The following is a 14,118-nucleotide window of genomic DNA, read 5'->3' as shown; positions in this document are numbered from 1 at the left end:
GAGGATTACCTTAGGTGGATGAACTGTTACACCTCCAGATGTGGCTCAACCTTGTGCTCAGTGGCAGTGTCTATAGGGTAAAACCTAAGAATAAGGTGGACAACAAGAGTGGCATTGATTGAGGACAGGCAGTTGCCAGAGGGCAGAAGAGATGTCAAGAGCACTCCTGCTCCTCTTGATTCCGGATGAACTTATCTTCTTATCTTCTCGTTGGTGGCCTATTGCATATTGATCAGGTATTGGAGCAGAGAGATGCAATTTTGGTACCAAGCGACCTATCCTGGAATCAAAAAATTAAACAATATTATGGTCATTTTCTAGGTGGGAAACAGGCATAAAAATATAATTTAGTGGCCAAAGTCCTACACCAAAACAACATTGCATACACATCTGACTCTGTCTCAGTTCCAGCACCACGAGGTACCATGATCACCTCAGAAGAGATGTCTTAGTTGTCTTGAATATGAATTTCCGGGCTAGGACATTAAACGGGCAACTGCCCCTGCAGACCAATTTTAGAAATTCACTCGACTCAAGTGGACCAGCCTCACTTAAGATTATCTAGTCTACATCTGGCCTGATCAGTAGTCCTTACAGAGTTTTCAATGTATTTTCTGTCAGGGAGGGAAGACTTAACAATTCGAAAAGGTACATGAAAGAGCAACTCATTTGTAATTGTATAACTTTAATAGAATTTCTTATTTTCCATAAGATATAGGAACAGAATTGGACCATTCGGCCCATCGAGACTGTTCCACCATTCAGTAATGGCTGATTTTTTTCAACCCCATTCTCCCACCTTCTCCCTGTAACCTTTAACCCCCTTACCAATCAAGAACCTATCAATCTCTGCCTTAAATACACCCAGTGACTTGGTCTCCACAACCCTCTGTGGCAATAAATTCCACCCTCTGGCTGAAGGAATTCCTCTTCATCTCAGTTTTAAAGGGACATCCCTTTACTCTGTTGCTGTGGCAACACAATGGGATCCAATATGACAGTCATGTCATTTTGTTTTGAAGGATTAATGCTGCACTGGATGTTGGACCTGAAAATCTCTACCATGTTTGATGCACATGCTGATAATGTTTTATAAGTATTTATTGTGGGTCTGACAACTTCACTTCATTTTGCAGCATCTTAAATTACCAATGGCATTATTCTGTTAATCTGTGTTTAAGCAATGGTCACACTCCATCTTGATAGGAACCAATAGACTTCTGGGCTCCAAGGAAATTAAATGACTTGGGATTGATTCCCCAGTAGATTCCTGAATGTATAGTACTCCCAATGCTGCAAAATCACAGTCATGTTGCTTTGCATCTGGCTCCCTGTCCTCAATGTATTCCCTGAGTGTCTGCATTGGTTTGCACTGCTACTGTTTTCACTTACCAGGGCCCAGTGATATTCCTGCTTCTTGTCAAGCGAGAGACCTGGGGTATTCAGTTTACTCTGTTGCAGTTATAGACTAGACAGATGGCTGCCTAAGGTAAGGATTCATGAGGCACTCAGGAGGAATTCCATCTGTCAAATCAGGTCAGTCACAGCCAAAGGCTGGGGAGGCTGAGACATACACTTGTGCAAAAGTATTTTCAGATTGTCAGGGCTGCCCTGACTTTTACATTCATTTATCTGACAAGCAACAATCATTGTACAATTAAGTGACGAGTTAGAAATCTACACGACTGAATCAATCTGAGAATGATATGTGAGTGAAAAATAATGATACCTGAGGTTAGGATCTACAAGTAATATCAGTAGCAAAGGACAGTAGCTAATGTGGGATAGATACTCCAGGAAGCTGCTCAGTAGCAACCAGCAAGAGATTTTCAAGTTTTTGGAATACTTAATTTACTGCAAATAATGTAAGCATTGCTGAGGTTTAACTCTGTTGTGCTTTTTAATATTTAGGCGCAATATTATGGAGAGATTAGTATTGGAACCCCTCCACAGCTGTTTACTGTAGTGTTCGACACTGGCTCATCTAACCTCTGGGTGCCTTCTGCCTACTGCATCAGCGAGGCATGCAGTGAGTAAAACCAAAGTTCATATACTATCGGATAAAACAATAGAACTTAATGTAGAATGGAAATGTAGAGTTGCAGCATGTGGTTGGGTTAATTAGTGGACAGAGTTTCAAACAAATGGTCTGCAATGTGCTGGTTACACAAACAACTTATCCCAACACTACATTTTCCTCAGTTATTATAGAAACTACTCCTGGTTATTCAGAAGGTTGTCAGAACAGTGTTTGCTACCTTTGTGGATTGATCACAAATTGTTTCTTTATAAGATTATAACATTTAAAAAATTTTTTCTTCTTTTATTCCTCTTAGGAACAACAGTAAGCCAATCAGCTCCATGAATCTGTGGCGCCAATCAATTAGATCACTGCTGATCAGTTGCTTAATTACATCAACCAAACTTGGTTCTGTACATTTCAATGGTCCTGCTCAACAAAAACCCACCAATGGCATCAGACCAATGGCACCATCCACAAGGAATTATGTAAATACTAAGTACCCGTTATAACATTTCTCTTTTCTTTGTAGAACCACATCAGCGCTTTCAATCATTCTTCTCATCATCATATTCTCCCAGAGGAAACTCTTTTGCTATACGATATGGCACTGGACAACTGGTAGGAGTGCTGGGTAAAGATAAACTGGAAGTAGGTTGGATTAAAACTATTAATGACTTGTGCAGAATCTCAATGATTAATACTGGAGATTAAGCATGAATATGAACCATACCTGGAATTTACCAGTGGGATAAACTGAATAAGTACCTTTCCTTATTCCTACTTCTTCACCCTCAATTGAGTTTTTATTTAAAGTAAATTTAAGTTAGATACATCAGGTCATTTAGATATATCTTATGACATTTTTCCAATCAATGATGATAAATGCTGTGGTTGTTTTATTTTAAGTCAATGTGTCATGCCCCTAAATAATAAATGAGACTTTGAACACTTGAAAACAACCACAAGCCATTATATTGTTAATTAGATGGGGCTATTGATTGAATATAAAATACTAGTGCCTCTGGAGTTCCTGTCTCTCTGTGGATGAGCTGCTCAGTTCTATAGTGCTTCAAACAGGCACAGTGCTGTGCTGCATAACAGTAAGAAAATCCAACCCAATTAAACTAGCACGTCAAGTAGATATTATTTCATGGCAATGCACATTGGCAAGAGTTCCACAAAATCTCACCGATGTGATTTTTCTGCTGCTCCGTTACTTTTTATATAAATTCATTCAAGGGATGTGGCCTTTGTAGGCTGAGCCAGCATTTAATTGCCCATTCCCAGATGCCCTTGAGAAGGTGGCGGTGAAGTGCCTTCCTGAACTGCTGCTGTCCTTGAGGTATGGGTATACCCACAACACTATTAGGGAGAGAGTTCCAGGATTTTGACCCACCAACAGTAGAAGAGCGATGATATATTTCCAAGTCAGGATGGTGTGGGGCTTGGAGGGCAGCTTCCAGATGGTGGTGTTCCCATGCTTTTGCTGCCCTTGTCCTAGCTGGCAGTGGTCGTGGGTTTGAAAGGTGCTGTCTAAGAAGTTTTGGAGAGTTGCTTCAGTGTATACTTTAGATGGTTCAAACTGTTGCTACTGTGCATCAGTGGTGGAATGAGTGAACGGATGGTTGTGCATGGGGTGTCTAATAAGCTGGCTGTTACGTCCTGTATGTGGTTCCTATATAATTTCACTTAGCTTTGCTTGATTTACCTTGTTTACCATCTCTGTTTCTCTTTGTTTTTCCTTGTCATAACACCATCTACTTTTCACCACAGCTACAATTTGATTTTACTGTTCAGATATTTGCCCCTGAGACTAATATGCTGTGGATCTGTTATGCTCAATGATTGTGACATTGAGGCAATAGTAGCATTAATACAATGTGTGATATATGAGCGTTACACCAAAAGTTATCAGAATTAGCATCAAAATGGTATTTTGCCCTAACTTCATAAAAGTATCCTTTCTAAACTGTTTGTATAATGAAGTTACTTCAAACCATCGACTAGACATATCTATTCAATGAGTGTCTTAATGTTTTCTTTAGAGAAATAGTATCCAAAAGGCTTATATTATACTCAGATTTCACATAAGAAGCAGGCTGGGAAGGTGAAAGTTCATACACTGTTCATGTTTTAGATTACTGCAAACCTATTGATTGGACTTCTGCCTCCCAGCAACTGTAGTTTATTTTAACCTTCATCTTCTACTTGCCTGACAAGTTTCTACTATTCTTTTTTAACAGATTGGAAGCATTATTGTACAAGGCCAAGAATTTGGTGAATCTGTTTATGAGCCAGGCTCGACATTTACTCTAGCTCAATTTGATGGAATTTTAGGTTTAGGATATCCTGTTTTAGCTGAAGGTGGAGCCGTTCCGGTATTTGACAGAATGATGCACCAGGGTCTGCTGGAAGCTCCTGTATTTTCATTCCTACTTAACAGGTTTGTTTTATAGCCTCTCCATTCCATATAAAACGGAATAGTCAATAAAGCATGATTTATACCTTTTCATATTGACGTGACTTAAGTGCACTGAGGTTATGTAAATATTATTATATATTATTGTACGCTAATTATTCTTATAGCTATTACACAGAATTTCTCAACTGAGGAATAAATAAGTAATTTATCTCCTTAGTAAACAAATATCAGTGGATTTCACACTGTTATTTTATGCCATAGTGACAAAACATGCAGCCTGCTACAAATGGGAGCATCTGCATGTACCCAAGCAAGCCCCTGTGGTCTGCACATGATGAGGAAACTTACCTGCAGGCAATCCAATTATCACTTGTGCATTAAGATCCTGACAAACAGTTGCAGACAAACAGCCTGAGGAGAAATAATGAAACATATTAGGAATGACAATGTCAGGTCTTTAACTGCTGGATGTTTACACTAGTCTCACTGCATGGTGACTCATTATGAAACTGTAACGTTAAACGATGATAGTTTTCTCACACGAAACCTATGGCATGAAATAATTGCAATGCCATTCATTTTTTAGCAGTTACAGAATAGTTACTCACTCTTCCAAAGTGAAACTATAACCTTTCACATTGACAAGTTATGCTTCTACAAAACAATTTGATCTTTGGAACATGGGGATAACAAGTTGATTATTTAGCCCCTCCCTTTTACATCTGCAGAATTATAGCATTTTTGTGTTGATTTTTGATATCCCTTCCAACTATTTTTCCATAGTCCCTTTGCACAGCTCTGTCTTACCATTTTTTATTGTTGTTTTTATTCTGCAGAATCTGCATGTTTTTGCATTCTTTAATGCTTTTACTTTTTTTTGTCACGTATTAGTCACCCAGAGTTTTTTTAGGAAGCAGAGCTCTTGGCATTCCAGGATGTAAGTTGCTTCTGCATCACTATAAGTTCTTTTTCGAGCATATTAAGTTGTGGGCATGCTATGTTGGCGCCGGAAGCGTGGCGACACTTGCGGGCTGCCCCCAGAACACTCTACGCAAAAGATGTATCTCACTGTGCGTTTTGATGAACATGTGACTAATAAAGGTATCTTATCTCATCTTATATTCTACTGATCTTTTGTCATTTTACACTCTGTCAGATTGGTCTACTTCACTCTGGAAAATCTGTCTCATCCCAACTTGAATCTTGAATATTTTGCAATTTCTCTTTCAAACACACCATTTTGAAGTTGATCATATTATCTCAATATAAACATTCACGGATTATTAGGCTGTTAAACTAACCTTGGATCATAATTCTTTATTTAATCTAACACAGTCTGTCTTTTGGTTAGTTTAAAGAAAGAACCTGTCCTGCCCCACACCTGTGATAAGCATGGTGGTTTACCTCAATCTATATGGAAGTAGAACTCCTTTATTACACACTTATTTAAACTTTGCATGGATACATACAGCCATTTCACCAATGTTCCCATAGGTCTAATTACAGCCTTGACTATAATTTTAAGTTATTTTCTTTTTCATAATTCTACCCATAAAATCTTCACTGCCTGCTTACTTTTCTTTGTGTCATCTCTTACCATACATGTGATTTCATGCTTAACCACCACATGCCACTCTTTCCAGATTCTCTACTGCTTGAGTCTACCTCATATCCTGGCACTTTCAGATCCTAATCCCAAATGTCCTTTAAAGTTAAAATAAACTACTGTGGGTGCTAAAAATCAGAAACAAGAACAATAAAGGCTGGAAATATTTATTAGTTCAGAGAGAATTTGTGAAGAGAGAAACAGAGTTAATGTTTCGGTTGATAGCTGTCCGATGGAAGATAATTGACTTGAAACGTTATTCCTCCAGAACCGAAACACTGCAGTTGCTGGAAATCTGAAATAAATCAGAAAATGCTAGAAATGCCCAGCAATTCAGGCAACCATCTGTGAAGGCAGGAACAGCGTTAATGTTTCAGATGGGTGATCTTTCATTAGAACAGGGGAAAGTTAAATATGAAACAGGTTTTAAGTTGCAGAAAAGGAGAAGGGCAGTGAGAACAAAAGAGAAGGTCTTCACCCACTGGGTAGAGTCAGAGTCATAGGGTTAATCACAGGGGTGCCATCTTTCTGGTCTTACACTCATCTCTGGAGCATCTAGACAGTAAAGACACCTATGTTAGACTGTTGTTTATTGACTACAGCTCCACCTTCAATACTATAATTCCAAGCAAACTCATCACCAAACTCTGAGACCTAGGACTCAACACTTCCCTCTGTAAGTGGATCCTTGACTTTCTGACCAACAGACCGCAATCAGTGAGGATAGGCAGCAACATACCCAGCACGATTATTCTCAACACTCGTGCCCCACAGGGCTGCGTTCTCAGCCCTCTACTCCCTATACACTCATGACTGCGTGGCCAGACTCTGCTCTAACTCCATCTACAAGTTTGCAGATGATACCACCGTAGTAGGCCGTATCTCAAATAACGATGAGTCAGAGTACAGGAAGGAGATAGATAGCTTAGTGACATGGTGTAATGATAACAACCTTTCCCTCAATGTCAGCGAAACAAAAGAGCTGGTCATTGACTTGACATGCACCTGTCTACATCAATAGTGCTGAGGTTGAGAGGGTTGAGAGCTTCAAGTTCCTAAGAGTGAACATCACCAAAGCCTGTCCTGGTCCAACCACATAGACTCCACGGCCAAGAAAGCTCACCAGCACCTCTATTTCCTCAGAAGGCTAAAGAAATGTGGCATGTCCCCGTTGACACTCACCAATTTTTATCGATGCACCATAGAAAGCATCCTATTTGGATGCATTACGGCTTGGTATGGCAACTGCTCTGCCCAGGACTGCAAGAAACTGCAGAGAGTTGTGGACACAGCCCAGCGCACCACAGAAACCAGCCTCCCCTCCATGGACTCTGTCTGTACCTCTCGCTGCCTTGGTGAAGCAGCCAGCATAGTCAAAGACCACATTCATCCAGCTCATTCTCTCTTCTCCCCTCTCCCATCAGGCAGAAGATACAAGAGCCTGAGGGCACATACCACCAGGCTCAAGGATAGCTTCTATCCCATGTTCTCCCCGTGATTGCGTGTGTTTCCTCCGGGAGCTCTGGTTTCCTCCCACGTTCCAAAGATGTACGGGTTAGAAAGTTGTGAGCATGCTGTGTTGGTGCTGGAAGCGTGGCAACACTTGCAGGCTGCCCCCAGAACACTCTAAGCAAAAGATGTATTTCACTGTGTGTTTCGATGTACATGCGACTAATAAAGATAACTTCTCTTATCTTAAAAAGAATATGAAGAAGTATTTGATAAGAAATAATTTGCTGGTTGTGGGAGAAGATGGGAAAACAGAATTAGCTGGATTGCTCATATAACAGGACAGTATGGATTTAACAGGCCAAATGGCCTCCTCCACACTGTACCCATTCTGTGATTCTCATGTTGAGCTTCATTGGAACAGTGCAGCAGGCCAAGACAGAGACGTCAGTGTGGGAGTAGGTTGGAGAATTAAAATGACAGATAAGTGAAAGTTCTGGGTCACTTCTCCACAGATGCCATCTAACTTGGCCATCTTGAAACCATGCCTCACCAGTGACTGACCCGAACCTTTGAATGTAATTCTTTCAATTTGTTTCTTTGCATTCTGGATTTTTATAGGAAAACTTATTTGTGTCATGCAGCCTAAACTGTCCTATGTTCATGCAATTCTTCTCCCATATTCCTTATTTCCCACTCCGGATTTAATCGCTTTACACCTTCCAATCTTCTTTTTCCTAAATTGCCAAAATCAGAATTCTTGATTATTACTATACATTTTTATGCTACCATTTCCACCTATTAGCACAGATTATCTATACAAATGCAAATTACACCATTGTTAATTTAAGCCAAAAATTCTGCAATGTTAAATAAATTTGAGAGGGACTACAATTACATTGGAAGTAAAAGACACAAGGTTCTGTAGCAAATATGTAATACATGTAAATAATGAGAATGTTTTCTATTTTATATTATATACCAATGACATTTATTTTCCCAGAGAAATGGACAGACATAGAGGTGGTGAATTGTTGCTGGGAGGGATTAACCATTCCCAATACACAGGGGAGATTAATTGGGTCAGAGTCACACAGAAGAAGTACTGGCAAATATCATTACAAAAGTAAGTGAGTGTGAATCTGTAAAGTGATCTTTGATGTACTACAGCTGTGAACAAGCAATTTTTGCTTTGTTGATACATGTTAATACCACTCAGAATCAAATTTTATTATTAATCAATTTAATCATTTAAATAAATCAAATTATCTAGGTTTAAGATACTGTTTTGTAAGCATAACTCAGAAAGGATCAGTAAACTTCAGCGAAACTGGTCTAGAAAATACTTGTGTGTAGTTTTTGATGTTATTAACTATAATGTTAACTTTAGCCTTCATATATACAATAGCTGGAGATAATTCTTATAATGAGAACACTTAAAAATCTGATGAAATGAAAAAATGGGAAAGTAAAAGCTAAGATTTTAAGCACAGTTTAAATAAATCTACCACTACAGTAAGCTAAATCTACATGTATATGATTTGCTTAAGTAAAACTACTGCATTTGCAAATCCCTATAAGTAAATGAAAAATGGATGAGACAAAGTGATTAAAAAAAGCCACATAATTTTTAAATCCATGCAATTTTTGGCTTGAATGAAAAATGATAATGACCATTTCAGATTTGTTTCGCATCACTCTCTAAATCTGCCTCGGCCCTTCCTGTGTGAGGCCTTGTGCTTTAGGTCTAACAAGAGGGCAGGCACGGTAGTGTAGTGGTTAGCGTAACGCTATTACAGCGCCAGTGATCAAGATTCAATTCCTGCCGCTGTCTGTAAGGAGTTTGTACGTTCTCCCCATGACTGTGTGGGTTTCCTCTGGGTGCTCCGGTTTCCTCCCAAATTCCAAAGACGTACAGGTTAGTAGGTTAACATGGGTGTAATTGGGCAGTGCAGGCTCATTGGGCCAGATGGGCCTGTTACCATGCTGTACAAATAAAGTAAAAACACCTGGACTTATAGCTGCATTCATTGCAGAGAGGGAATAGGGTATGGATATTCAGTGTGGGAAACCTAGAGGAATGGGATTTCCAATTATTTATTAGAATCAGAATCAGGTTTATTATCACTGACTTATATGTTGTGAAATTTGTTGTTTTGCGACAGCAATACAGTGCAAAGACATAAAATTACTATAAATTACAAAACAAATAGTGCAAAAAAAAGGAATAATGAAGTAGTGTTCATGCAGGATTTCTTTAAATTCTTCTTTGTCAGGTAGCTTCCAGGGCAATACTACTGTACAAGGTCATAGCCAAGGTGTCTAATGTCAGTAATGGGGTTTGGGAAAATGTGTTAATGAATACTTCTTGTGATCATTGGAGACAGGCTGGTTTTGGGTGATGGAGGTGATGGCTGGGATGGAGGGGGCAGTAACCAATGGTAGTCACAGGACTGGGCTGTCGTAGGGTGATGGGTGGAGTTGGGGTGTTAGTACTGGTGCTCATTGGGTTGTGTTCACAGAGTAGCTTGTTGGACCTGGAAGAAATAGTCTTCCTGCTCCTGCCTCACAAGCTGGAATCAGCCCTATTTCAGCTGTTGGTTGGCCTGAGCCAAATTTGGTGATTTGGTCACCAGTACTGAGGTAGGGTGAAAAACATTGTTTTGCATGCCATCCATACAGATCATTTCATCACATCAGCACATCGAGGTAGTACAAGGGAAAAGCAATAACAGAATAAAGTGTTATAGTTACAGAGAAAGTGCAGTGCAGGCAGACAATAAGGTACAAGGCCATGACGAAGTAGATTGCGAAGTCAAGAGTCCATCTTATTGTATAGAGGTCCATTCAATAGTCTTATAACAGCAGGATAGAAGCTGTCCTTGAGCCTCGTCGTTCATGCTTTCAGGCTTTTGTATGTCCAACCCAAGGGGAGAGTGCAGAAGAGAGAATGTCCAGGGTGGGAGGGGTCTTTGATTATGTTGGCTGCTATACTGAGGCAGCGAGAAGTGTAGACAGAGTGCATGGAAGGGACTAGGAAATACGAGTTAAAATGTTGGATAACCTCATTATAATACTTAAATTAATAACACAAGCAGATTGGCTGTCCAAAATGTGTGTTGTTTCTGTTCAAACCAACAATGAATTGATTTGGATCAATGAGACTTTGAATTTGAAACTTCTTATGGGGTTAAACATCTGACTAAATATTATCCTAGCGATTTTTTAATGAGTTAAGATTTATTTCAGTGATTCACACCAATATCAATTTGTAATCTGAAATTGACATCTGTATCTGAATTATTAGTCATGTTGAAAGAATAGATCTATTGTTATTGCTTCTGATTCAGGAATGACTGACATTGTGCAATGCTTTCAATCCAGCATAAAATTTCACAACACTGTTGTATGTCGCAATGGCTGTTCTGCAATCGTTGACACTGGAACCTCCTTGATAGCTGGTCCTTACATGGAAGTAAAACAAATGTTTCATAATTTTGCTGACTTTCAGGTTGGCATGGGCGAGGTATGAATTTTAACTTGCTGATTGTTGAACTGATCCTACTTACTTAACTTTTATAGGGTATAGCTTAATTCTATCTAGTTATGCAAATAATTCAGTGACCACATTTTTAAAGCACCGCAGACATAACCATCATTAAAATTTTATGTTGAAACATTCTGAAGATTTATAAATGGAATTCTGGTGATTAGTTTTGATATTATTCATTATTTCTGGGAACATGGTTCTTGCATGCTTAATAAAGTACCTGTGGCATCCCCTTAAAAGCTATTAATTGAATAGTGATTTTGCACAGTATAATCAAAATTATTTATCAGTTTTCTTCATTTATTTATCAAATTCAAATGATACAAAACTTGGAATATCACATTTCTATATAAATTAGACAAGAATACACACCAATTCTCCTATGATGTGCCAAACTTTGATAGAAATATCAATACTGGCTTCCATGATGGATTTGCAAATAAATACATGGCATTGTGTGATATTCAGATATAAGTCTAGAAAGATTCTTGTGTAATTTTGCTGTTATAGTGTTGTTCACAGTGTTTAATGGTTTAACATGGCATTACTCCTTCATGTTTGCCATTAAACAACAATATTAAAAAGATGACTATATTACAACTAATTTTTTCTATTGAAGTTCTGGCTGTCTTAATGTATTTGCTATGTACTAGCATACTCTATGATTAAAAGAAGGTATAGAAAAGGGGATGACCAGCTAATTCATTAATCCTGTCTGATTTTGGCATGGTGTCATTTCTTTTCCCTTGCAACCCCCTCACCACTCAACCATCCTATTGGCCAGTTTGGGAAAGACATCTCTGACCAATCAAGGCAATCAAGCAGCAAATATGTGATATAACCATCAGTGACCCCATCTACCTTCTGTTTGGGCCAGTTACTCTTGGGAACCTATTTATTGTTTGCAGCGAATTGGTATTCACTGTATGTGACAGCAAAATATTCCTGAATTCAATGATTTCTCTGCAAAAAATGTACCCCCTGGCATCTAACAAATCTATTGCGACATATATAAGACCCACTAACCTATCTAGATTGAATAGTTGTAGACTTAGTCTAATCCTTACTTAAGAAAAGGCTATTAAATAACGTGAGCACCCTTTCATCCATAACCTGTTTCTTTATTGCCAGTATCTGGTAGAATGCAAAAAAACACTCAGGCTGCCAAATGTGACATTTACAATTGAAGGGGTGGAATACACATTGGAAGCAGAAGACTATATTAAAAAGGTACCATTTTTAACTGGATTCATGCACATTTCATTATAATGCATAAATAGACATTCTTGTTATTTTGTGGAATATTTCAACATAACATTTTGTACTTTCCTTTCACAAGTTGGACAGAGGAAGCTCAACGTGCCTGTATGGATTCCAAGCAATAAATATGTATTCTTCTGGTGACCCCCTGTGGATTCTGGGAGATGTTTTTCTTGCAAAATACTACACCATTTTTGATCGGGGAAATGACAGAGTGGGATTTGCTAGATTTCGTCAACATTGAAGAGTCTTGGGAACATAGGAGACTGAAACATAAGAAGTGAACTGTTCCTATTTAATTTCTTCAGAATTGTCCTTAATGGTTTAGTAATATTCAATCTTACAGGCAACTGAAAAATTAGCAGTTCTATTTTACTGAGATAAAAATAATCAATTCCAACTCTGATGGCTTCAGAAACTACATTGTGCAATATTGATTTCAATAAAGAATTTGCATTTCTTGAGGATAATAAGTTAAAATCTTCACTTTATTGAGAAGGTGAAGGGCCGAGGTTCGCAGTGTGGGATCATGCCCCTAAAGCTGAAATAATAGGAAAACAAAGCCAATAATACCAATTTAAGTAACCGTTCATGATGGAAAAGGCGGATAGGATAGGGGGTCATTTCCATTGTTGACATGATAGAATCAGGATTAATTCCTGCCATACTCAGGAATGGCAGGAATTAATCCTGATTCCAGAAGTCTTCCACTGCCATTGGTAAAGCACTAAAGAGGAGTAGTAAATATACGGCTTACTTTAATACAGGAGTTGCTTTACTATTAACATCATATTATATGCATGAAAATAAGGCACTAATACCAAATTTGTGCTTCTTGCCATGAGAAGATATTTTTCTGTTAATCAAGGCAACTATCTTTAGGGTATTTCAGAAATATGGGGTTTTAATTTCAGTCAATGGCAAAATTAAGTAGGTTTGGCTGACTGGGTGAGGTGGTCGGTGAACTTGAGATTTGGTTGTCTTGGCACAAAGGGAACCAAACTGGGAAATAGGGAATGCCAACATACCTAGACGGCAACATTTATTGGAAAATGGGTAACAGAGGGTCCTTGGGATGGACTGGAAGCACCCCTCCAAAGACACATTAGGTCAGCCTCAATGTGATTTCCTCTGCCACTAGTCGCAGCTATTGGTTATCAGACAACTATTAAACTGTTGCTGCAACTGGCATTCCTTTGCCCATTCAGATGGACATAAGAGAAACCATGATATGATTTAAAGAACTGTCATTGAGTTCTCCTAGTTATGGCACAGCATCACTGAAATAAGTCAGTCATCTCATTTATTGCTTGTCAGATTTTCCAGTGCATAAATTAGCCTTATAATTCCAAGTATCGCTACAGGTATTTAAATTTACAGAATATTTTCACACTGTGCACTACAATATGCATCTCCATTGTTCTACATTCTTGTGATTTTGTGAGAAATGACCAATTCTTGTTGGAATTATAACCCTGTGAAAAGAAATTACCTTACAAATGAGCTATTAGCAGTATCTATGGGGATGATGATAAAGCAAATCAAAATCTTAAACTGAGACCAAAACCACTTTTCTCATTCTCACAATCTTCCTCTTCCAATCTCACTTACGTTGTCAGATTCTGCTCATATGCCACATTATGCACATACTATATCACTCCCTCTTTCATAATCACACATGTACGTGAGAGTCAGCAGGAAGAAGAAAACATGGATAAACACTAGGGCAGAGAAGAAACGTACAAAAAGAGAAAGTCGAATATGAAAATGGGCTTGCAAACCATAAAAACAACTTTGCTGCAAAACTT

The 14,118-nt window shown here is 38.6% G+C and overlaps 1 protein-coding gene across 1 annotated transcript in view; it reads left to right on the top strand.

The window, feature by feature from the left end:
- nots (nothepsin) overlaps positions 1-13,784 on the top strand; it is a 30,244-nt gene extending 16,460 nt beyond the window's left edge. Inside the window, exons 3-9 of the mRNA XM_052030273.1 lie at positions 1,912-2,029; positions 2,553-2,671; positions 4,267-4,466; positions 8,504-8,626; positions 10,885-11,026; positions 12,182-12,280; positions 12,390-13,784. Coding sequence (XP_051886233.1) covers positions 1,912-2,029; positions 2,553-2,671; positions 4,267-4,466; positions 8,504-8,626; positions 10,885-11,026; positions 12,182-12,280; positions 12,390-12,554 — 966 coding nt within the window. The 3' untranslated portion in view covers positions 12,555-13,784. The remainder of the gene's footprint in view (positions 1-1,911; positions 2,030-2,552; positions 2,672-4,266; positions 4,467-8,503; positions 8,627-10,884; positions 11,027-12,181; positions 12,281-12,389) is intronic.
- Positions 13,785-14,118: the final 334 nt, after the last annotated feature.

Source organism: Pristis pectinata, chromosome 15 (genome assembly GCF_009764475.1).
Source record: "Pristis pectinata isolate sPriPec2 chromosome 15, sPriPec2.1.pri, whole genome shotgun sequence".
In the NCBI taxonomy this organism is placed as follows: Eukaryota; Metazoa; Chordata; class Chondrichthyes; order Rhinopristiformes; family Pristidae; genus Pristis; species Pristis pectinata.
The sequence above is the reverse complement of the archived record's forward strand: the minus strand, read 5'-3'. Positions and strand labels throughout refer to the sequence as shown.